This window comes from Protopterus annectens, chromosome 2.part0, assembly GCF_019279795.1.
Source record: "Protopterus annectens isolate FY-2018-M chromosome 2.part0, PAN1.0, whole genome shotgun sequence".
NCBI lineage: Eukaryota > Metazoa > Chordata > Ceratodontiformes > Protopteridae > Protopterus > Protopterus annectens.
In genome coordinates this window covers 1,152,828,610-1,152,851,432 of record NC_056728.1, presented here as the reverse complement: position 1 = coordinate 1,152,851,432, position 22,823 = coordinate 1,152,828,610, and the positions used below count along the sequence as shown (strand labels likewise).

At 41.7% G+C, this 22,823-nt stretch overlaps 1 protein-coding gene across 9 annotated transcripts in view; it reads left to right on the top strand.

Annotated features, from left to right (window-relative positions):
- LIN54 (lin-54 DREAM MuvB core complex component) overlaps window positions 1–22,823 on the top strand; it is a 1,508,411-nt gene that overhangs the window by 832,043 nt on the left and 653,545 nt on the right. For 7 of the 9 annotated variants that reach the window (XM_044061349.1, XM_044061351.1, XM_044061345.1 and 4 more), the window contains 2 exons: window positions 20,486–20,548; window positions 21,217–21,424. In XM_044061349.1, the coding sequence (XP_043917284.1) occupies window positions 20,486–20,548; window positions 21,217–21,424 (271 nt within the window). The remainder of the gene's footprint in view (window positions 1–20,485; window positions 20,549–21,216; window positions 21,425–22,823) is intronic. The other 2 variants (XM_044061353.1, XM_044061352.1) reach the window with 1 other exon arrangement.

Here is a 22,823-nt window from a genome sequence, read left to right as displayed (position 1 = left end):
TATTAGGGTGTTTGGTAGGACATTTATATTTCCCAGTGTTTCCAGAAATGCGGAATGGGGGTCCTGGCACATGGTGGGTGATCTGTAGCAAGCTGCAGTTTGAATTGCAGTTTTGCCCATTGTTAGTTGCACGCGGATAATTTCTGAAGCATCGTGCTGTGCCACTAACATGGGGGTGTGGGTATCCTTGATGAATATGGATACGCCCCCGCCTTTTGTATTTCGGTCCAGGTTCTGTGGCCGAAATGTATGGTACGAGTTGTAGCCTGGTAGTGCTGGGGTGCTCTCCGGAGGCTTAAACGAGGTTTCTGTTACTGCACATATATCGATTTTCTCCATACTGAGGAGTGCCTCGAGTGCATGCATTTTGAGACTTTGACTTCTGGCATTGAGAAGCATCACCCTCAGTTTTTTGTTACTTGTGCTATTTATGGCGGTGGGTTTGTCTTTTGAGCCTTGCCTAAAAATGGCACTATGGGGGTGGCAAGAGCCTTGGCCAGTATTCGAAAGCCTAAGGGTGACAGGTGCAGACTGTCTCTAGCGAAGCAGCGTGGCTTGTCGAGCATGTCATCCCAGACGGACAGACACTGGATCCCCTTTGAATGACACCAGAAACTTAGCCAATTGTTGAAATTGATAATTTTTTCTTTATACTGTGGTATCATTCTTGGTAAGGGCAGGATGCTACTCAGGATCAGGGTCATACCGGCCTGGGCTACAAGATAAAGAGAGCTCTTCCATGTCTCTCTTCATGTAGTCCAGGGAGGTATGGCTCAGGTCATTCATACCAACATGGACAATGACAGAGTCGTATTTGTACTTGTTCTGGAGTGACCTGAGTGTTTGTGTTATGTGGCGGATCCTGGCACCCGACAGGCAGCTAACAGTAACCTTCTCCTTATTCAGCCTAGTGAGTGGGACGTCAGTGTGCCTGACTATAGAGTCACCTAGTACTAGTATGTTGGGTATGTTATTTTGCCTTAAGGGCTGTGATTGCATGGCACACTGGTTTTGTGAAGTATGTGTTTCATGATTTGTGTTGGGGGGGGGTGGAGGTTGCTTGGATGTCTGCTTTGGAGGTCTCTGTTGCTTTTGCAGATTTTTATTTTGAGCCTCCGAGTATGTTTTCGTGTATTTGTGTGTTTTTTGCCGGTGCTGGTTTAATGGGTCTGTGTGAGACTGGTGGTGTGATGAAAGTATTTCCCTTCTCTTGCCTCTCTGATACAACCTTGGATTGAGAGAGCTTAGCCTCCAGTTTGGTTGTATAATTGCATCTCTGACATGTATTGGTGTTTGGTGGTAGGAGGAGAGGGTTTTCTGTGTACGTGAGGCAGTTGTAACATTGCCTCAAAATGCCCAGATTCACCAGTTGGACTGGAGAGTACACCTGAAACTGCCCTTTGGACATGCCTGGATAGATACAGTGAGCTGTTTTGCTGATTGGCTGGTCAGGTCGAATAGAGAGCCTTGTCCTTCTGTACAGTATAGGAGGGTCTAGTGCTAGGGTTTATAAGTGCTTGCTATGAGTTTTGAGCAAGTGCTGGGCTGACGAGAAATGAATGGCTTGAGTGCTTAAGTTGAACGTTTGTCTAGTTCCAAGGGAAAAATTGAAGAGGAGACTTTGTGGAGCCGGGAATACTTATTGCCTTGATAACTGGCACTGCCTAGTGTGCAAAACCGGGCAAGTGCGATATTTATAACAGGGAAATGAAAGAGAGAGAAATTAGCCCAAAATGGCCAATAAACTACTAATTTCTGCACTGAAACTACTCCTCCAGGGACAGATAGGCTGCTCAAAGCTCCCCTCTCTCACAGGTGAACAGAGAAACTTCCTTCTAACAAGGTAAGGTATGTGCAAACACAGAGATTTGTAACACAGCCCTGAATTCAGCACTTAACCTGAAAACTGGACTATACTTGCTTAGAAAGGCGGGAAACAAGTATATATATTTTTTTGTTTTGTTTTTTTTTTTTTCCAGAAAATAAAGCAGATACAATCAAAAAAAACTCTTTAAATGTACAGAAAAGGATACTTATTGTTATACATCTCAGATCAGAGTTGTAGTCAATGCCACTAGTAATAAAGTAGGAAGAAACACAAATACAGTAAAAGCAGATGAATAGAATGCAATATATATATATATATATATATATATATATATATATATATAAACAATAGAAAACAAACAACTGATTTAAACAAGTTACCCAATTAACCAGAAAAAGCTCAAAACTGAGCACTGCTCCAGCAGTCTTCAGACAGACAAGTTCTAACTGTACACTCCTGCTGCTAGAGTGCAGGGGAACCTTCTCCAAAAAAAGATGGGCTGGGTCAGTGCTCAAGTTATACAAACAAAGCTAGATTCAGCAGGCCTGAATCTGGTCTATGCTGCAGCAACAAGGCACACCATTTTCAGAACGAAACAGTTCAAATAAGCAGGCACAATAAGCCTGTGACCAGAAATTCCCAGCTCAGAAGGGCAGAATCCAGCCTCCCACAAGAGTGCAGACCACACATTTTTAATGTAAAAAAACTTGCCCAAAGCCTACGTGCTTAAACCAGAACTAATACACTTTAGAACAGACACTAAGCCTTCAGTCAGCAACTCCCAACTCAGAAAGATGTAAGCTTCCTGTCCTGCCACAACAGTGCAGACCACAAACCTTCCAAATGTGAAACAACTGGTCTAAAGCCCAAGTGCATAATCCAAAGGCTTAGAATAACAGTTACAATTTAATCGGCTACTAACAAGCAGTAGTAAATGCAGCAGAATAAATGCTGTTAAGTACTTTTAAGAATAGGCAGCAAGAGCAAAATAAAGAATAAAGTAGGAAGAAACACAAACACAGTAAGCAGATGAATAAAGTGCAAAGAAATGTTTTTTTCTCTCCGTATTAGGTAGAATGGGCTAAAGACACACTAGACTGGGAGGAGTGTCATGGATCAAATATACAATAGGGGCGGGCAATTGCAAAGCCACCAAGTATAAAAAGAAAACGCCAATAGGGAGTGCAGGGTGGGGGAAAATCAACTCAGAAAACACTTTAAACACAGATCAGAAGCCAGCAAATATCTTAAATCAATCAAGCAAAAGCAATTAGAATACTGTAGAACTTTGGAAAGAAGTGCCAAAAAATATACTTATCAGTTTATATCTTGAGTTGTTTCAGTAGCACTCTCAGTCAGAACTCAGTTAGAACTCAGTTAGATTCAAGCAATGAATGCAGAGGTAACAAACAGGGAATCTTAATTATACTAGCAAGCCTTGAGACAATCAGATAAAACACACAAGTTGTTTGGCCAGTATTTAACAGAGCAGGATTAAGGGTGGGGGAAAAATAGCACTTTCCACTCAGAAAAATAACACTTTCAACACAGATCAGAAGCCAGCAAATATGATCTAAATAAATCAAGCAAAAGCAATTAGAATACTGTAGAACTTTGGAAAGAAGTGCCAAAAAATATCAGTTTATATCTTGAGTTGTTTCAGTAGCACTCCCAGTCAGAACTCACATTTATGGTAAGTGTACACAACTGTACTTATGTTGCCCTTTTGTGCAATGGTAGATTATTACATAGGAACCCAGGCCCAAAGTTCTTTCAGTAGGCTGCATGGCTTAGAGACCCAAGATTTAGCCTTATTTAAAGTGTTTGTTGTGTAATTCTTACAGAAGTGCTTTTATTTATAGAAATATGAGGGTGTGCACCTACTTATAGATGATGTAGTTTTCTGCCAAACTGTTAATTTAACAGTTTTGACAATTTCTTCACTAATACCTATACTAATCCGGAATTATTAGAGCTGGAACCCTGAGTGAAGTAACCACCCCCTGCCCTGCCATGAATATTAATGCTGTAAACATGGCTTACTACAGTTATTCTTCTGCATTCGGAAGCAATATGTAAAACTGCAGCTGTTAACAAATCTAGGACATATCTCGGCAGGATCAAGGAAAAGTCCAGAAATAGTCAGGGGCACTTTTAAAATATTGATACTTTTATCCTGACACTTTGACAGAGTAAGAGAATATGAATTAATATACATTTTTTTGAAGTAAACAAAAAATCTATAATTCTAAGTGTTGTCATTATTTAGTAAGATTAATTCTTCACCTTTTTTTCCAAAAGTCAATAGTTTTAGGAGGGATTAAGAGGGGCAGTGCTGTTTGTGTAAAAATGAGACATCCCTGAAATTCAGGGATAGTTGAGAGGGATGTTTAAGTCTTGATATTTTAAAGGCTTTAAAATGCAGTTTTCGTTTCACACAGAAAACTGTTGTAAGCATAAAGATGCATGCAAACACTTTTTTGTTTGAAAAGAAAAGGATATTTTGCTGGTGCATAAAAACATCTGTGGATCAAGATGAAGGATGTATTTTCTCTGAACTTCTCTTACGATTTTGTTCATAAAGTGTTAAAATGTTGTCAGTTGATTTATTTGGGAGATGATTCACCTTTCAAGCTGTCTCATGTAGTCTGTAAAACTGCTCTTTTACCGTTATACCTGGTTGCTGTATAATTAAGCAGCACAAAGCTCTCAGATGGTACCAAAGGTTTCAACGTGGGAAGCTTCATTTTCTGTTTACTTCCTGCCTTTTGACCTTCCTACTATCCCGGAGACCTTTGGAGTGCATGGCACCAATCTTGAGGCTAAAGAGGTAGCCACACCTCTTCATACCTGCACATTACCTAATTCATTTGTGCTCGAGGGATGTATATAAAGTTCACTGGTATACTTTTCAGTGCCTTCTGACTGTGAGCACATCTCCATTCTCTTGAAGTCGGGCCTTTCTGTATCACACATCAGGACTTTAAAGATATTCCAGGTAATGTGATCTGCATAATGTGTCCACTTCAAGAGAGGATGTTGTTTAAGAATCTGTTTCTTCCTGGAGTTTTCCCAAGTGACTCCTGTAGCAGCCAGATTGCTCCTAAATGCATTGGGTGCTAGTCAGCCTCCATCTGCATATATCGTCTTTGGGGAGGGTAAGGTTAACCATAAGCAATAACATTTTAGTTTGCCTTCTGTATTCATGTCTTCTCTGCCATAAGTTGAAGGCATTTTTATTGTAGGTTATATGCTAAATTAGACTTTGAAGCAAGTAGGTGTGAGAATTCTTTATATTGCTTGTGTTCCACATTTTGAGTGCTGCACATCTCCCATTGTTAATTCATTGTAATTTTACTTTCTTCATTATTTATTCAGTTTGTCAGTGGAAGCCAGACCAATTGAATGTGATTGTGGTAGTCAAGTAACCCCCATAGTCCCCCCCCCCCAAGCCCTTGAGCATAATGTAGGAGATTTGGTTTTTAAGCATGATTGTCTGCTTACCTTTATTTACCAGCTACATGCTAAGCTATTTTATTTAATAGTTATGTTTGGGAACTGAAAAGAACTATGCATCAGAACAAGGATTTTGTTTACTGGTTTATTTCGAATGAAGGTATTGTGATAGTTTCTGTGTATGTGTTTATAATTTACTGCTAAACTTTTGCAGGTATGCTTTGTGTATGGATGCATATTTGTATTTATGCATTCTGCACCGTACTTGGATGAAAGCATGTTTTGTAATACATGGTTCAGATGTGGGTTATGCATTCCTGTACGTATGCCTTTGGTTATGAGAGAGAAGCAGTGAAATCTATAAAACCAAAAACAGCAGCCAGGAGTAAATTCATGTATAACTCTCAACTGAATCGTGTTAACAGTTATTTTACCATGTTTAATAACAAAATGGATGTTTTTGATCACAAGGGGTGCTAGCATGCTTGAAGGTTAACAGGTTAGACCCATACAGTCACGTCTTCTCTCCTTATATGTTGCTACAAGATGTCAAAAGACCTAACACTAGGAAGTCATACCTAAATAAATGGGTAAGATTTTCCATGTAATGCAGCAAGAGGCTCCTGGAGCAAGCTATTTTTTTCTTTCATCATTTTGCAGTGTTTTTCTGATTTCTTTTATAAGATCTTAGCCTGTTAGCCTGCTTCTTTGTCAAAGTTCATCAGCAGTTTCAACCTTTCTCATTTGGACCCTCCATTCTATTCCAGCTCTGTTCTAAAATTGTTCCTAAAAATTAACTTCTACTAGAAGGCTCCAAGCAGACCGATTTTTTTCCCCTTCCTGTGGTTTGAAAATTGCAACAGATAAACTTAAATGTCCTTCTATTCATGTTGCAGTATTCTCCCTTGTGGGATCCTCCACTTCAAGTGACCCGAACGCTTTGAGCTTTGTTCCTGTCAGGTGCATTAGACATCACACGCAGGGCCATAAATCATGAGCCATAAATGTGACGTCTGCACGCACAGACCTCAGAACTTCTCTGCCGCAGTCGAACGTCAGCTTGCTCGCTTCGCGCTTCAGAAGATGTCTTCAGATAAGTAGCCCGTTGAGGATTTTTTCTTAGGCTTGGGTTGCTGTTGCTGTTTATACAGCCAATGTCATCTGGAAAGGGGAAATGTAAGTGCGGCCGCCAGATTCCACACAAGGATTCCCATGAGCTTTGTTTTTTCTGCTTAGGCAAATCCCACAACCATGCAATTTGTCGCATTTGTCAAGTCGTTCGTTCCAAAAACTTTATGCAGTCATCTGGCAACCCTGAATCTATTTGTAGAAACGAAAGACAAAAGTAACCAGCCAAACTGTTGAAATAAAGCAAAATGAACCAGGAATCCAGGACGCCAAAAAGGAACACCAGTATTAGCAAAAGTAACACCAGTATTAGCCAAAAGTATATAAAACCATTTATTATGAACAAGAGGTTTTAGCGCTTTCATCTCCTGATAGAGACTTCTTCAGAAACAATGAATAAATTTTAATTACACTTTTAAATAGTACTTGATACATGATGTCACACCTTTAATTAAAACCTGTTTAAAGAAACATACGCTTGTTGATAAAAACTTGAATCATAAAATTTGTGTCAACACAAATAATGTTGTTAGCTCCAAAAATATAATATACAAATAATTATATAAAATAAAGTGAATATTTGATGAAAAATGGTACAAAGGATATGAATAAACACATTAGATAAATTTAAAAACTCATAAAAGAACTCGTATATATACCATAAAATTAGTTCCATTAATGTTTTGTAGACTTGGTTGTAAATATGTATATTGGTATTGAATATATATATATGTATGTATTGTATGTTGTAATTCTTAAATAGCAATTAAATATTACCTTTTTAAAACTTTTATCAATATAATAATTGTCCCAAGTCCGGACTTTGCATGTTTCAAATATTATTTGCCCTTTCAATTAATAGAGGTATCAATGACACTGTTTCATTTAATCCTGGGGGAAACATAGAAGCCAATCTATATTGCCATTGGCTCTCCTTCTTTTTTAACAAATTTTTCCAGTCACCACCTCTGTTGTTTATTTTGACTGTGTCCAAGATACCAAATGTGAATTGCCTGAATTCTGAGCAGGATATACTGTGTTTGTATAAAGAATTAGTGTTCTTTTTATTCTTAATATCATTCAGATGTTCGTATATCCTGCTTTTGAATGATCTTTCAGTCTTGCCTACATAGAATTGTTGGCAAGTGCGGCATATAATGTGTTTATTCATATCCTTTGTACCATTTTTCATCAAATATTCACTTTATTTTATATAATTATTTGTATATTATATTTTTGGAGCTAACAACATTATTTGTGTTGACACAAATTTTATGATTCAAGTTTTTATCAACAAGCGTATGTTTCTTTAAACAGGTTTTAATTAAAGGTGTGACATCATGTATCAAGTACTATTTAAAAGTGTAATTAAAATTTATTCATTGTTTCTGAAGAAGTCTCTATCAGGAGATGAAAGCGCTAAAACCTCTTGTTCATAATAAATGGTTTTATATACTTTTGGCTAATACTGGTGTTACTTTTGCTAATACTGGTGTTCCTTTTTGGCGTCCTGGATTCCTGGTTCATTTTGCTCTATTTGTAGAAAGCCAATTACTCAAGCATTTAGCCCTAGCCATGGAACCTGAATTGGCCATTGAGGTGGAGCCGCATAAAAAGAAGGCCAAGGTTTCAAGGCCTACTGCTACTGCCCCTCCGACGTCGGACATCCCGTCAGCTACTGGTCTAGGGGCTGAAGGATGTTCAGATGAACTGGCAACTTCGGTGGGTACCTTCATGGAAGCCACCCTTGAATCTCCAGCAGGCACATTCACAGAGGCTACTATGACGTCGGCTCCGGCTGATGTCGAGGGGGGACCAGGCTTTTCCGGATGGCTGCTTAGGGTATCAGAACTAGACTCTGCTCCCACAGGCCTGATGTCTGATCTTAGGCTTTCTCCTTCTCAAACAGCCGCTAAGACTATTCCCCTAAAAAGGAAACACAAAACATTTATCTTCCACTAATGAAGAACAGCCAGACTGGCAAACCTTTTCCCAGTCTTTGGCTCAAGCTTTTATGGCCCTCAGGCCCACAGCCTCACTTGCTCTGGCCTTGCCTGCCCTCAGCCCAAGGCCAACTTGTTACCTCCATCCCACCTGCTCCCATTCAGGAGGAAGATTCCTCCTCCTCTGATGTCTCCGACATAGACCTCCCAACTAGCTTCTCCGCTGGAGTACTGCTCCCCAGATGAGGACTCCTTGGAAGGAGACTCCTCACCTAACCATATTACCTTTGGGAAAGTTATCTCCAAAATGAGGGAATACTTCAAGTGGGATGACACTCAGATGACTGGGGTGCAAAAGAGATATTTTGAACTCCTACAGATGGTTTCCCCCTTTCCCTTTGCTATTCCCCCTGTAATTCCAGCTTACCTGGATGCATTTGCTGCAGCCTTCCAAGACCCCTGAATAACAGCCTGTGACTCCTAAAAAAATGGATAGGTTTTACAAAGTCCCTGATGACCACAAGTACCTCATTAAACCACCTATGACAGACCCAGCTGTCATTGCAGTGGCTCCAGAAAGACAATCCAGGCAAATCCCCTCCTCATCCCTTCTGCCGTCTGACAAGGATAGTAAAGTCATGGACAGACTGGGGAAAAAGATTTATACTTCCTCCACCCTGGCCTTTAGAGCCATGAATTAGCAGACTCACATGATTAAATATATGTTAGACTTGGGCTCGCAAGCAACCTCTTTGCTTTCTTTCTTGCCTGATTCACCTACTAATACCCCAGATGGTATGTAAGCTCTCCTGAGCAGCACAGGTTGCCAGACATTATATAAAGTGCAGCTATGATGCTGCTGAGGCTTCAGCTCAATCACCTGCCTCAGCCTCTGTACTGTGCAGATATTCCTGGCTCAGACTACAACCACTCCCTCATGATTTTAAAAACAAAATCTTGGATGCACCCCTAGACAACAAATTCCAATCTGGCAAACAGTCTGCCGAACTGTTCAAAAACCTACAGGAAAAAAACAAGGAACTCCAGGACCTCAAACATATATTGGTCTCACCAGTTCCAAAGTTCTATAGAAACTACACTGCTGAACCCTCATTTATCTGGAGGACTCCAGCCCAGTCTTCCTCCTCCTTAAAATACAGGAAAGGGTCTGGAAAAACAGCATCCTTCAGGACTGCCTCTTCACATCCCACTGCCAGGTAGCCCTTTCCAGATAGACCCAGCAATGCACAACTGCCTAAACTGCCTTTCCGTCTCCACCTGCCTCTCTCATTGTCTACCCATTTGGCAAGAAATCACCTCAGACCGCTGGGTCACATCAGTAGTGGAAAAAGGGTACTTTATTACCTGGCTGGAAAATCCCCTACCACAAGGCATATTCTTTCCTCCCAAAAAACAGCTCCACCTAATACCCCAGATCTTCATAGATCTGCCTTCACAGGGGACCATAGAAATGGTTCCCACAGGCCAAGAAGGGCGGGGAGGGGGTCTACTCCAGTCTTTTTCTGGTCCCGAAAAGGATGGCCCATGGAGGCCCATCTTGGACCTGTCCCTGCTAAACCCCTTCCTGCAAGTTCCTTCCTTCCATATGTTATCCCTTCAAACCCTTCTTCCACTACTGCCACCCAGTGCATTCATGGCCACTTTGGACCTGAAGGAGGCATATCTCCATATCCCCGTATCCCCATCTAACCAGACTACAGGAGGTTTTTACATTTTGCTGTGCCATCATCACACTTTCAGGTTACTGCCTTGCCCTTTGGTTTTGTCTGCTGCACCAAGGGTCTTCACAAAGTGTCTCACCTCAGCATAGCCCACTGCCGAACAAAATGCATTCAAATTTACCCTTACCTAGACAACCTCATTCTAGTGGAAGAGGCAGGCACTCTCAGGACTCACTTAAAATGCACTATGTCCCTTCTCCCGAGTGTGGGATTTACTCAGTCTGTCAAAATCTTCTCACTTCAGCTCAAGACAAAATCTTCTTGGGCTACAGAATATGGACAGACCTGATGAAGGCTTTCCTTCCTCAAGACAGTCTGCTCCCTAAGCAGTTTCTTCCAGGAGTTATTTCTGGTCAACCACATCTCGGCCAGGCAATTCCTCCGTCTGCTAGGCCTCATAGCAGCTACTCTTCATATGTTGCCCCTGGCCTGGCTTCACATGAGGAAGTTCCAGTGGTACTTGAAAAATGTCCGGTCCCAACAATCACTCCTTGGAATTCCAGGTGCTCTTCCTACCCTGCCTGAAGACAAAGTTGAGGTGGTGGATCTATCAAGTAAAACCAGAATTCAGGCCTCCCTCTCCAAACCACCAAACCAGTGCAAATTCATGCACACACATGCCTTGGATTTAGGGTGGGGGGGGCCACTGAATGGTCCAGCGAAAGTATATCAGTGTAAGGGAAATTACTGCTCTCCTTCTAGTTCTAAAGACCTTCCTTGCTTTGATACAGGCAGGCCCCCTCCAAATCTTCACAGACAACACAACGGTGATGTGGTACATCAACAAGCAGAGAGGGGCCAGATCCTCCTTACTGTGCAGGCTGGCAATACAGGCACAGGAGATGGCCACCCTGTACAATGTTACAATGCAGGCAGTCTGCATTCCATCTCAAGACAACCATCAGGCAGATACCCACAGCAGATCTTTCTCCCAACATTACGAATGGATGTTACACAGAGATGTGTTCTTAGATATTGTCGACCAATGAGCCACCCTACAAATAGATCTGTTTGCCTCCCCCCAGAACAGACAACTTCAGCTTTTCTGCTTCAACCCCCCTCCCCACTAGCTTGGAGAGCGGATGCCTTTTCAATTTCTTAGAAGGGGCTGTTCCTTTATGCCTTTCTCCCCTTCCCCCTCATTCAGAAGATCCTGCTAAAAATCCGGAAGGACAAGCCAAAAATCTTGCCTGTTGGCCAAGGCAGCATTGGTTCCTCCTTCTATCTCTTGCCAAGGGCAATCACCACAAGTTGCCTCACATGGTGGACCTACTCGCACAACAGAAGGGATCCCTCATTCACCCACACCTGAAAGCCCTCAGCCTAACCCTGTGGATGATAAACTCCTTATCCCTTTCAGACACCTTTATTCAGACGACGTGCTATCTATCCTGCAGGAGGCCAGGAAACCCACTACCAGGAGATCCTATGTTTCAAAATGGAAAAGGTGCTCCAGTTGGTATCTTCAAAGGCAACTAGATCCCATCAAAGCGGATGTCCCTCTAGTCCTAGCCTATGTGTGTGAGCTTCTAAAATCAGACCTTTCATACTCTTCAGTGAAAGTCCACTTATCTGCCATTTCAGCCTCTTTACCTATGGACCCCCACCCCTAATTTCAAGTTTGGAAGTCAAACCTTTCCTTAAAGGAGTCCTCCATATCAGACCACCTAGAAAACCAATTCCTTCCCCCTCGGAACTTGAACTATATAATGGAAAAACTTACCACTGCCCCCTTTGAACCAGCAGCCTCTGCCTCTTTACAGATGTGTACCTGAAAGACTGTCTTATTAGTAGCCCTTACTTCAGCTAGGAGAGTCTCTGAATTGCAAGGACTCGTGGCCTCTCCACCCTGCACTGCCTTCCACAAAGACAAGAACACTCTTCGTACCAGCCCCTCCTTCATTCCCAAAGTGGTCAGTGAACTGTTACTCAGTCTGTTCACTTGCCCACCTTTTTCCCTTCTCCACAAAATGACAGAGTGCGCTCCACTCCCTTGATGTCCACAACCAACTAAGATTCTGTCTGGACAAGACTAAGAATATTAGAAGATCAAATCAGCTCTTTGCATCTTTCCATCCCAGGTCCCTGGGGAAAGCTGTATCCAAACAGACTATATCTTCCTGGATATGCAAGACAATTACCTTCTGTCACTCTTTCCATGGTAAAGACTTACCCCACTCTGTAAAGGTGCATTCTACTTCAGCAGTGGCCTCTTCTGGGGCTTTCCTCAAAGGCCTGGATACAGCTACCATTCTAGAGGCAGCCACATGGTCCTCTGTACATACCTTCACCAAGCATTACAAGTTGGACAACATCGCCAGAGCAGGATTTGCAAGGGCCATCCTCCACAGTTTCTTGGATACTGCTACCTCTTCCTCCACCCTTTCTTTTGCATGAGCTATGGTACTCTCCCACGAGTGAGAATACTGCAACATGAGAATAGAAGGACATAGATTAGTTGTGTAAAATCTTAACATAATCATAGATGTCTTTCTCTTCCGTGTTGCAATATTCCTTCCCTCCCTCCTATCCCTCTTCATGAAATTTTCCTTCTCTGGTGGCATCATTCCTGAAGTTCATCGTGTTACACTGCTGCAGTCATTACACTTGGGTTATTCTGCCGTCAGGCCTGAGTTCCAAAGTCTTTGTCTGGCGTCAGTTGCTGTCGCCTCCTCCCTGACGTCAGTGCGACAGGGGTATATAAGATGCAGCTGATGCCATTTTCTTCAGTCTTTTTTGCCGCACGGTGCCCGAAGTAGAAACAGTTGGCAAGTGCCGGTCGGCCGACTCTTGAGATTTTCATTCCGAATCCAGAACTGAAGTCTTCTACAAAGCTAAGTACCCCGTTGGGGAAACTTTTTTCTTGCCTCAGTCAGTTGTCAGTAAAAGTTAATAACTGCATTTCTTGTGGGAAGCAAATACCTCATAAGGATTTCCACTCCTATTGTATTCCATGCCTAGGCCCAGACCACAACGTCACTGGTTGTCGGTTTTGTGCTAGGTTTAACAAGTGCACTATTAAACGTCTGTTTGATTTTGCCCGACATTATTTTGGCAGAAAATTCAATTGCACCATGCCGTCTGAACTTCTGACGACCGGATTACATAAAAAGCGCAAAGACAAGGAACAGGCATCCAAGGCCCAAAACTGATGACAGGGCCTCTTCTAGGCCGGTCGCCAGTTCTCCGGTTTGCAGCGAGGCGCCTACGCAGCCCCTGACGACCGCTTCCACAGACCGCCTCCGACTCCCACGTGGAGCTGGCTGGGCCTTCGGACGCTCTATGTTTTCAGCCTACTGAAACTAACCCCTCTGAGGGAACCGAAGTAGCTGAGCAAACCACAGCCTCTGAGGGTGTCTTCAGACCTACCCAGTTAACCATTAAACACTCTTCTAAGTCTAAGGCCACCTTAAAAACAAAGAAACAGATACAGCATTCTCCAGGACAGGCTTCCATGCTTAAAAAACAAATGCTCAAAATGGCCGAAGACCTATTCACCCTGATCAGGGGGTCCCACCCCCCTCCTGATGAAAGGCCCAGACAGGATGCAGACTATGAATCTTCCGACCATTCATCCACAGACCTAGGATATTCCTTACCCCCTTATGAGGATTCTGATGCTGAGGAATCAATTCCATCAGCCTCTTCGCCTGAGGACTACTCCTTTGGGGGAGACCTTACATACCATGAGGGAGCATTTCCATTGGGAAGGCCAGGATTACTCAGAATCCAAGAAAAGGCTCAGAGACTTCCTTTTATTGCCTCAACACAGACCCCTTGCTATTCCGCCAGTGTTAGATATTGTGGATGATGTGTACACTGAATCCAGCTTAAACCCTGACTCCTTACCTCCAGCCCCTGTTAAACCTGATAGATATTAGAGTCCCTGACTCTCGCAAATTTCTGTATAAAAGCCTTGTTGCTGACCCTGAAACTATTTCTCGGGGACCCAAAGGGATTAAGGCCTCATCAGCAAAAAAACCCAGTTCCCTCTGACAGAGATTTCAGAGCATTAGACAGATGGGGAAAGAAAGTATATACGTCTGCAACTTTAGCAATGAGAGCTTTAAATTGCCAGTTTCACATGCTAAAATATCAGCAATTTTTGATGTCTCAGTTGAAACAAAAGAGGCTTCCAGATGCAGATCCTCCTAATTTTAAAGAAATGCAGGATTTATTGCATGCAGCTGAACAAGTGGGAAAACATACTTTGCAATGTGGGTTTGATTCCTTAGAGGCCCCCTATAGAGCAGCAGTTACAGGCTCTGTCATTAGAAGGCATGCTTGGTTAAAAGAACATGCGTTACCAGATCATGTTAAGGCAAAATTATTGGATGCACCTTTGTAGCGGGATGTGTTGTTTGGAGTTAAGGCAGAGGAGGTATTAAAGAAGATGGAGGATAAGGCAAAATCTATGCAAACAGTGAAGGATTTCTTACAGGTTCAGCCTCCTTGTTTTAGCAGAAATTGGCCAACAAAGAATTGGTCCTTTCTAGTCACAGACAGACCTCAAAGAGGCAGATACAGACGTCCAGGAGGTAGAGGTCAAGCACAAGGTCCTTACAGGCCTCGACAATGGGGTACACCAGGCCAGAAAGAAGGGGAAGACAGGCCACAACCTTATAAAAAGTAGCCTCAATGACTTCCCACTACAGCTGCCAAACAGCTCTCTCTTGGCAGCCCCCTTAGGAGGAAAGCTGGCACTTTTCTATCACAACTGGCATTGCATCACCAAAGACAAATAGGTTCTCAACATTGTAACTCAAGGTTACAGGTTCCACTTTCACACTTTGCCAAGGTTAAAAGGAATGCCAAATCTGCCACCAAATCAATGGGCAAAGGCTCAAAAACAAATTACAGCACTCATGGACATGAGAGCTATTCAAAAGGTATCAACACAGGAGCAAGGACAAGGATTTTACTCAAGACTCTTTCTGGTTCCCAGAAAGGACAAAGCCTGGAGACCCATTCTGGATCTTTCTTCTCTAAACACTTACCTGGATGTTCCGAAATTCAAAATATTGACACTAAAGCAGCTTCTTCCCATGCTGGGCAAGAAAGCTTGGCTCGTGACTTTGGACCTCAAGGAGGCATACCTGCATGTCCCTGTCAGACAAAACTGCAGAAGATACCTCAGATTTCTAGCTGGTTCAATGCACTATCAATTCTCTGCACTGCCTTTTGGCTTATCTATTGCGCTCAGGGTCTTCACAAAGTGCCTGGCACCAGTAATTGCATTTTGCAGGCAAAAAGGAATTCAAATTTATCCATACCTGGACGACTGCCTGATTCAAGCAGAGAGCAAGGGCATTCTTCTAAAGCATATGGCATTCATAAAAAAGTTATTAAGTTGCCTGGGGTACACAGTAAACGAAAAGAAGTCAAAACTAGTGCCCTCACAAGAGATAATATTCCTGGGTGCCATCTTGAACACAATGGCCCAGATGGCATATCTCACGCCAGACAAACAAGGACAACTGACTCAATACTTTCAATTGATGGCAACAAAGACCCAACTTCCTGCAAGAAAAATTCTGCAGGCCTTGGGCTACATGGCATCTTGCATACTACTAATTCCATATGCCAGACTGCATATGAGGAAACTACAATGGTACCCAAAGAGTGTATGGTCTCAACACTGTCAAAGTTTGGAAACAGTTTTACCACTAATTCCTTGCCTTCAACAGGAGTTTTGATGGTGGGCTCAAGCTTGTCACCTCAACAAGGGACAGCCTTTTACTCAACCCACAGCCAGGCAAACACTGACAACAGATGCATCGGATTACGCCTGGGGAGCACACATGGCAGGAAAATGTATTCAGGGCGAGTGGCGCACAGAGCAAAGGCATCTTCACATCAATCAAAAAGAGATGCTAGTGGTACAAAATGCACTTATAGCTTTCAAGGACCTGCTGCATCCAGGACAACTACTACCTATGACAGACAACACCACAGTTATGTGGTACATAAACAAGCAAGGGGGCACACACTCCTACCCCCTCTGCAGACAAGCCACGACGTTGTGGAACACAGCTCTAGACTACCAAGTTCATCTGCAAGCACAATTCCTGCCATGAGAGAAAAACACTCTGGCAGACGACCTAAGCAGAAACATCATGGATCCTCACGAATGGGAATTGAATCCACAGATATTCAGAATGATAACACAAAAGTTGTGGAGCCCGGACATAGATCTGTTTGCATCCCCAATGAACTGCCAGCTACAGAAATTCTGCACAAGGAGTTACCATCCACAAGCATGGAAAGTGGATGCCCTCTCATTCAGCTGGAAAAACCTGCAAGTATACGCTTTCCCTCCTTTACCTCTCCTTCCAAAGGTAGTCATAAAAGCCAGGCAAGAAGAGCCAACGATGATCCTGATTGCACCAGACTGGCCACGCCAGCACTGGTACCCAATCTTAAAGAACTTAGCACAAGAACCACCCTGGATTTTGCCTCAAATCCCACATTTGCTGACACAGCACAACAATCAGATACTTCACAGCCAGCTAAAGACCTTAAACCTAGCTGCATGGAAAATTCCTTAGTCAAGCAAGCAATGCCTCTCTCCAAAGCTGTTATGGATGTCATTCTGGAGGCCAGAAGGCCTAGCACCAGGAAAGCCTACTCGGATAAATGGAAGAGATTCTGTGCCTGAAACGCCTTGACCCTCTTGTCCCAAACATTCCTCAGATATTTCAATATTTAACTGAGATGCTGGACAAGGGCATCTCCTTTTCATCCATCAAGATCCACGCCTCAGCCATTTCTGCTCATTACAACACGGATCCACCAATTTTTTCTAATCTTTTGCTCAAACAGTGCCTCAGAGGGGCTAAAAACATAAGACCGCCCCGTAGAGCACTTACCCCAACTTGGGACCTCAACTTTGTTTTGGAAAAATTAACTTTACCTCCTTTTGAGCCAGCTAACACAGCAGAGTTAAATTACATCTCTTGGAAAACTTCTCTGCTACTGGCAATAACATCAGCACAAAGAGTTTCAGAATTACAGGCACTAATGGCAGTGGAACATTTCCTCATTTTCCACCAGGACAGGGTGTCTTTAAGAACTAACCCTACGTTTATGCCAAAGGTGGTATCAAGTGTGGCTCTAAACCAAACTATTCACTTGCCAACTTTCTATCCAGAACCGCAGAATAAAGGGGAGAGACTACTACATTCTTTGGACATTCACAGTCAGTTACGCTTCTACTTGGACAAAACCAAAGCTTTCAGAAAATCTGAGCAATTATTGGTAGCATATGCTGCAGGAGCACAGCAAAAAGCCATTTCAAAACAGACTATCTCAAAATGGATAGGACATTGCATACATTTTGCTATATTCACCATGGGAAACCTGTACCTAGCAGCATTAGATCTCACTCCACCAGGGCAACAGCCACTTCAACTGCCTACCTCAGAGGAGTACCTACCAAGGATATTTTGGAAGCAGCAACATGGAGTTCTGTGCATACCTTCACAAAGCATTACCATTTGCGTTTATACTCCAAATCCAGAGCTGGCTTTGCCACTGCTGTGCTGCAGGGCCTTATAGCCACCCCTAATACCTTATAGAACCAGTCTCTCTACCTCAGCTTTGGGATTCCACCCAAGTGTAATGACTGCAGCAGTGTAAGACGATGAACATAGTACAGTTTTGTACCTACCATAAATGTAGATGTTCGAGTGTAAACACTGCTGCAGTCCAGGTTACCCTCCCTCCTTCCCCTCTTACTTGCTGGTACGTACCTATGCCTTCTACCCTTTACTACCTATGGGGAGTATTTGCTGGTAACTGTAAGTTGTTTGCTTTTCTTATGTATGTTTTATCAGTAATTTGACTTGCCTACCTATTTGGGGGCACCTGACATCTGGGGCAAGAAAAACTGAAGAAAATGGCGTCTGCTGTATCTTATATACCCCTGTCGCACTGACATCAGGGAGGAGGTGACAGCAACCGACGCCGGACCAAGACTTTGGAACTCAGGCTGACTGGGGAACCGCCTGACGGCAGGATAACCCAAGTGTAATGACTGCAGCAGTATTTACACTCGGACATCTACATTTATGGTACGTACAAAACTGTACTTTCTCCTTATACTGTTGTCTGACTGGGCAGTCAGTTCTGAGTTCTGGTCATGCAAACGTCACATTTATGCCCCATGGTTTATGGCCTTGTGTGTGACGTCCCACGCACCTGACAGCAACCAGGCTTATGCTTTTGCATAGGAGGCGGAGGACCTCCTTGAGTATTGTAAACTTTATTGGCAATTGTTTTTACAAGCCAACAGACCTCCTGGTCTGAATGAGGTCATTTCCATAGTCGTCGTCCTAAAATTAAGATTGGCAAAATTGTAAATTAACATATTTATTTAGCTATCATTTTTATGGGTGTGTTCATTGTTCATACACTGTCCAGTCATAGTTATTAATGTTTTATGCTTTTAATGTGGAATGTTGATTTTAAGGCAATGTGATGAAATTATTTTTTCAGTGCTCTGTTTTTTTATGTTTTTGTAAGTGGTTTCATCTAATTGATTATTTAATTGACTTCTACTTATCATTGGATGGTATGGTATATAGAAAAAGATTTTAAAACCAACTTAAATTAGTTCTTATCTAGTTCGGGTTCAAACAAAAGCACTTAATTATTGGAATAAAGTGCATTTTATTTGCCGGGGCCTATGGTGATTTTCTGAAGTGGTACAGTTAGAGGCATTGTTTATCATTTTTCTTAGTTTACAGGCATATTTAATGTATGATGCACCCTGGTGTAGGTAGCTCTCAACTTGTTACTTTCAGAATCAGGGCAAAACTCCCACATCGTGGATACTATTGACTTCAAAAGTTCACAGAATGAAGGACTTTACATTCTGAAGCAAAATGAAGTATACAGTTTTAATAGTTCAGTATTTGTTATTTCACCTTCACCACATTTTCTTTAAAAATCACACATTTTTGGAAGGATAAAGCACACTTCTGATCCAAAACTGAAGACAGGTAAGGAGTATGCCTATAAGTTTTGGTACTGAGTTATTCCATGATTAGGGGGCATGTCAAGTTATTTATGGGAAATTCACCCCAGGGATCACTTCTGTGGCTCTGCTCGACAGGGGCGTAGGAAAATAATTTTCTTGGGTGGCAAAAGCCAGGGTACATTTTTTGGCTAGGCTTGTATGGGCCCTAGGGCCAATAGGTTCATAGGTAGGTACTAGGCTATGTCCATCATGCCCTTGCTGAGGGGTGTAGGATTGCTGTCCAGTACTTGACAGTTCAAGCAGTTCCTTTAAGGAGTCTTTCCTTTTCTCTTAAGTTTTGAAGAAGCCATTCCCTTCCATGGGATGTGAAATTCATTATTGACATGTTTTTTGCATGCACCTATCGAGTCCTACTAGTTCATTGGCATTGAAGCTCATATCTTTGAAAAACTGTTATCATGGTGGCATTCACCTGTTACTGCAAGGTCTCTGAATTGCAGCTTTTCCAATCTTCCTTCATCAGCAGCAGTTTTGTTTGTCCTACTTTTTCTGACTTGTGTTAGTATGCCGTGTAAGTGTTGGGAGGAGTTTTCTGTATATTTTACCTTGTATTGCCTGTCAGAAAGGATCGTTCTGGTAGTACTGACTCTCCTTTCCCCCAAAAAAGTGATGTCAGAATTGTCCTTGAACCACTTTCTTCATTTCTGTTTTCTTCACTTGGATTGGAACCAATGAAGATACATTTTGAATTCTGCTTATATTGAGGTCTGCCAAGGAGGTTCACAAGTGTTGTGCAACAGTTACATTATTCATTTCTTTTGATTTATGAGAAAGCCATCCTCTGTGAGATCCATCTAGCAACTGCTTTTGATATTCTCTGTCTCAGGCAAGTGTATATTTATATCATAATTTAAATAGCGTAGATTTCATATCTTATTTTTTTTTATATATTCCAAGGAAATGTTATCACTTAGTTCTTGTGGCTAGACATACTCTTCTAATGTAGTGCATGATGATAGTATGTGAGCAGATTTAGTCTGCTGGAATTTCAAAGAAAAAGTGCTGAATTTTTGAGGGGAAAAAAGATAAATCCAGTTAGATCCATTAATGAGGATAGCCCTTTAAATAAACTTATATGGTGAAATGTGTTTTTTTTTTTTTTTTTATTATATATTTTTATATTGTTGTAGGAAAAGACGACTCATACTAAGCACTTATTCATTACTAGGAGAACATCTACACCAAGCTGGTTCACCTGTAGCTGACAAATGTCTATTCCTATTTATTTGTATGATGTTTTTTTTAGAGAACTGTATACACTGTGAAATATTACTCTTCAGATATCCAGGTCAGCATAGCTGACAGAGCTACTGTAGCAATCCTCATAAACCTCTTCTTGTATCTGTAGTTTTGTCCTCTGGGATTTTATTCTGATGTACCTGCTTCTGTCAAGTTCCCATGGAAAGCAGAGGTATGATGACGTACGTTCAGGTGTATTTATTTTCCTTCTGTGTTGTATTTTTCTGTTAGCATTTTATACATTCCAGTCTTCGGTTGTGTTTGTCCTACCTTCTCTCTAGCTGTTATGAGTATGCAGCGTAATTTTGGGGTGGAGCTTTCTATAAAGTACGTTTTACAGTTCATTGTTTGTAAGAAATAGTTTGAAAAAGGTATTGACTGTTGAAGGGGAGATTTGAGCCATAATCCTTTACTTTTTATTTTAAAGGAGGATACCATCTTAATTCTTATGCTTTGACTTGTCTCAACCTAAGCAGTTGGAAGAACTTCCTGTGCAAATCTAAATTTCATTGTTAGAAAAGACATTTAACTTAGAAGGAATATTATTACAGCTGAATGTTTTTTTCAGGGCTGGAAGTGTTTTTATTAAAAAATGTTTGCAGAAGGGTGGTTTGTGAGTAGTTCCTGGAGGAGTGGTCCTACTTCCTTATTCCTCAGTAATCTTTTTTCACACGATATGAATTAATGAAATTGGGTTGCTAGTGCCAGTACATTTTTGATTTTCTTCCTCCTCAAAATGAGCTGCTTAATTGTTTATCACCTGTACCTGCTTGTTTAATGTTAAGGAGCCTTTTCCTGTGTCATTTACAAACTTTGTATATATGTTTTTCATAATTACAGGTAGCAAAGTCAGCTGTTCAGACTGTTACTGTTGGAGGTACACCACAATTTAAAACCATCATTCCTTTAACAACTGCTCCTAATGTTCAGCAGATCCAGGTACCAGGTAGCAAGTTCCACTATGTACGACTGGTCACCGCTACAACAGCCAGCACACCTCAGTCTGCCAATCAGAGTTCTACTACAAATGCACAACCTATGCAGCAAGGTAGGTTGCAGAATGAGGTATACTCAAGCTGTAGTAAAAGTACAAAATTGTCAAGGTCCAAGAGAAATTAATGACAAGTGTTTCAGATCTTAGCTGAGCTTTTCCACAGGATTTTTCATGCTGTTTATAGAGAAGGATTTTAAACTAACTTGGAAATATTTTCCATTTTAAATGTCTTTGCAAGAAAATTAGGGATATTTTCCTGTTGCAGCAGTTAATCCTTATGTTTATGTATTACTCATGGCCATCCAAGTGGTTTAACCAAACTGAGTTAGTTCTAATTGACTCTGCAGTTAAGAGGAACTATGTTCGCATTTGAAGATGATTTCTTTTCATCTGTTGGCATATCTAAGTGTATTCTTGTACTTACCTAATAATATTTGATGATGATGATGTACTTTCAATGTAACAGACCACAGCTTTTTTGGAAGCCTTTTCATTGTCCCCCTTCAAGGAAAAATAAGCTGTGTTAATTGATGGAATTTGGGGAGTGTAGTATATCTTTTCACACTGCTAGCATGACAGACATATTGAAGAGATCGTGTCTAGGTATTAGACCTTCAGTGTTGTATAGAAAGAGTTCCTGTAAGCAGCACTGCTTGTGAGCTTGCGAATTTCACATTCAGCTTGAATTACTCATATTCTTGTCCTGCTTAAAACCCCTGCTCCAGCTTTTTGCTCTTTTCTGCCCAGCCTTGGGATGACCAAATGAGCATTTCAATATGAAGTTAACAAGTTAAGACTGCATGAAAAGGGAATATCATTGATATTTCATGAGCCTATTTGACGGTTTCTTTTATGCAGTGTCCTGTCGGCAACATTATTTGTTTAGTTTGTTTCAACATTTTTGTGGATTATTGGTCTATTTTGCAAGTCAGCATAATATTGTGATGGCTTGTAGCCAGGCTGGATACCAGGCAGCAATGTGGACAATAAATGCAAGTTTAACTGCAACACTGTCTTAGTGTGCCTTAAGGTTGCAGTCATCTTAAAATTTCAGTGTTTACTTTGTTTTTCTTGGTGTTATGTATCAATTCATATAACTGTGTGTGTGTGTGTGGGATGGTAAAAAAAATGAAATGCAAAAACACTGAAACATAACTGGATCCGACCCTTGCTTTCGAAAAAACAACCAAAACGCAAAAATGGTGACCAGAAAGGCTGCAAAAGGAGAACACTTCCTTTTCTGATCCCTAAAATAAAATCCTACCACTGCTTTCAGTCCTAATTTTGTAAATAGTAGTAGTGTTACAGAAAAGGTTTTTCTAAGGTAAGATCTACAAAGAGTTGGGGTTAGGGGCAGGATTTGCACACAGTAGTATGAGCAGGGGGGCTTCTACCCCCCCCTGCACTGCCACCTTACTAATGCATCCTAACCATGAACCCTACTCCTAACTCC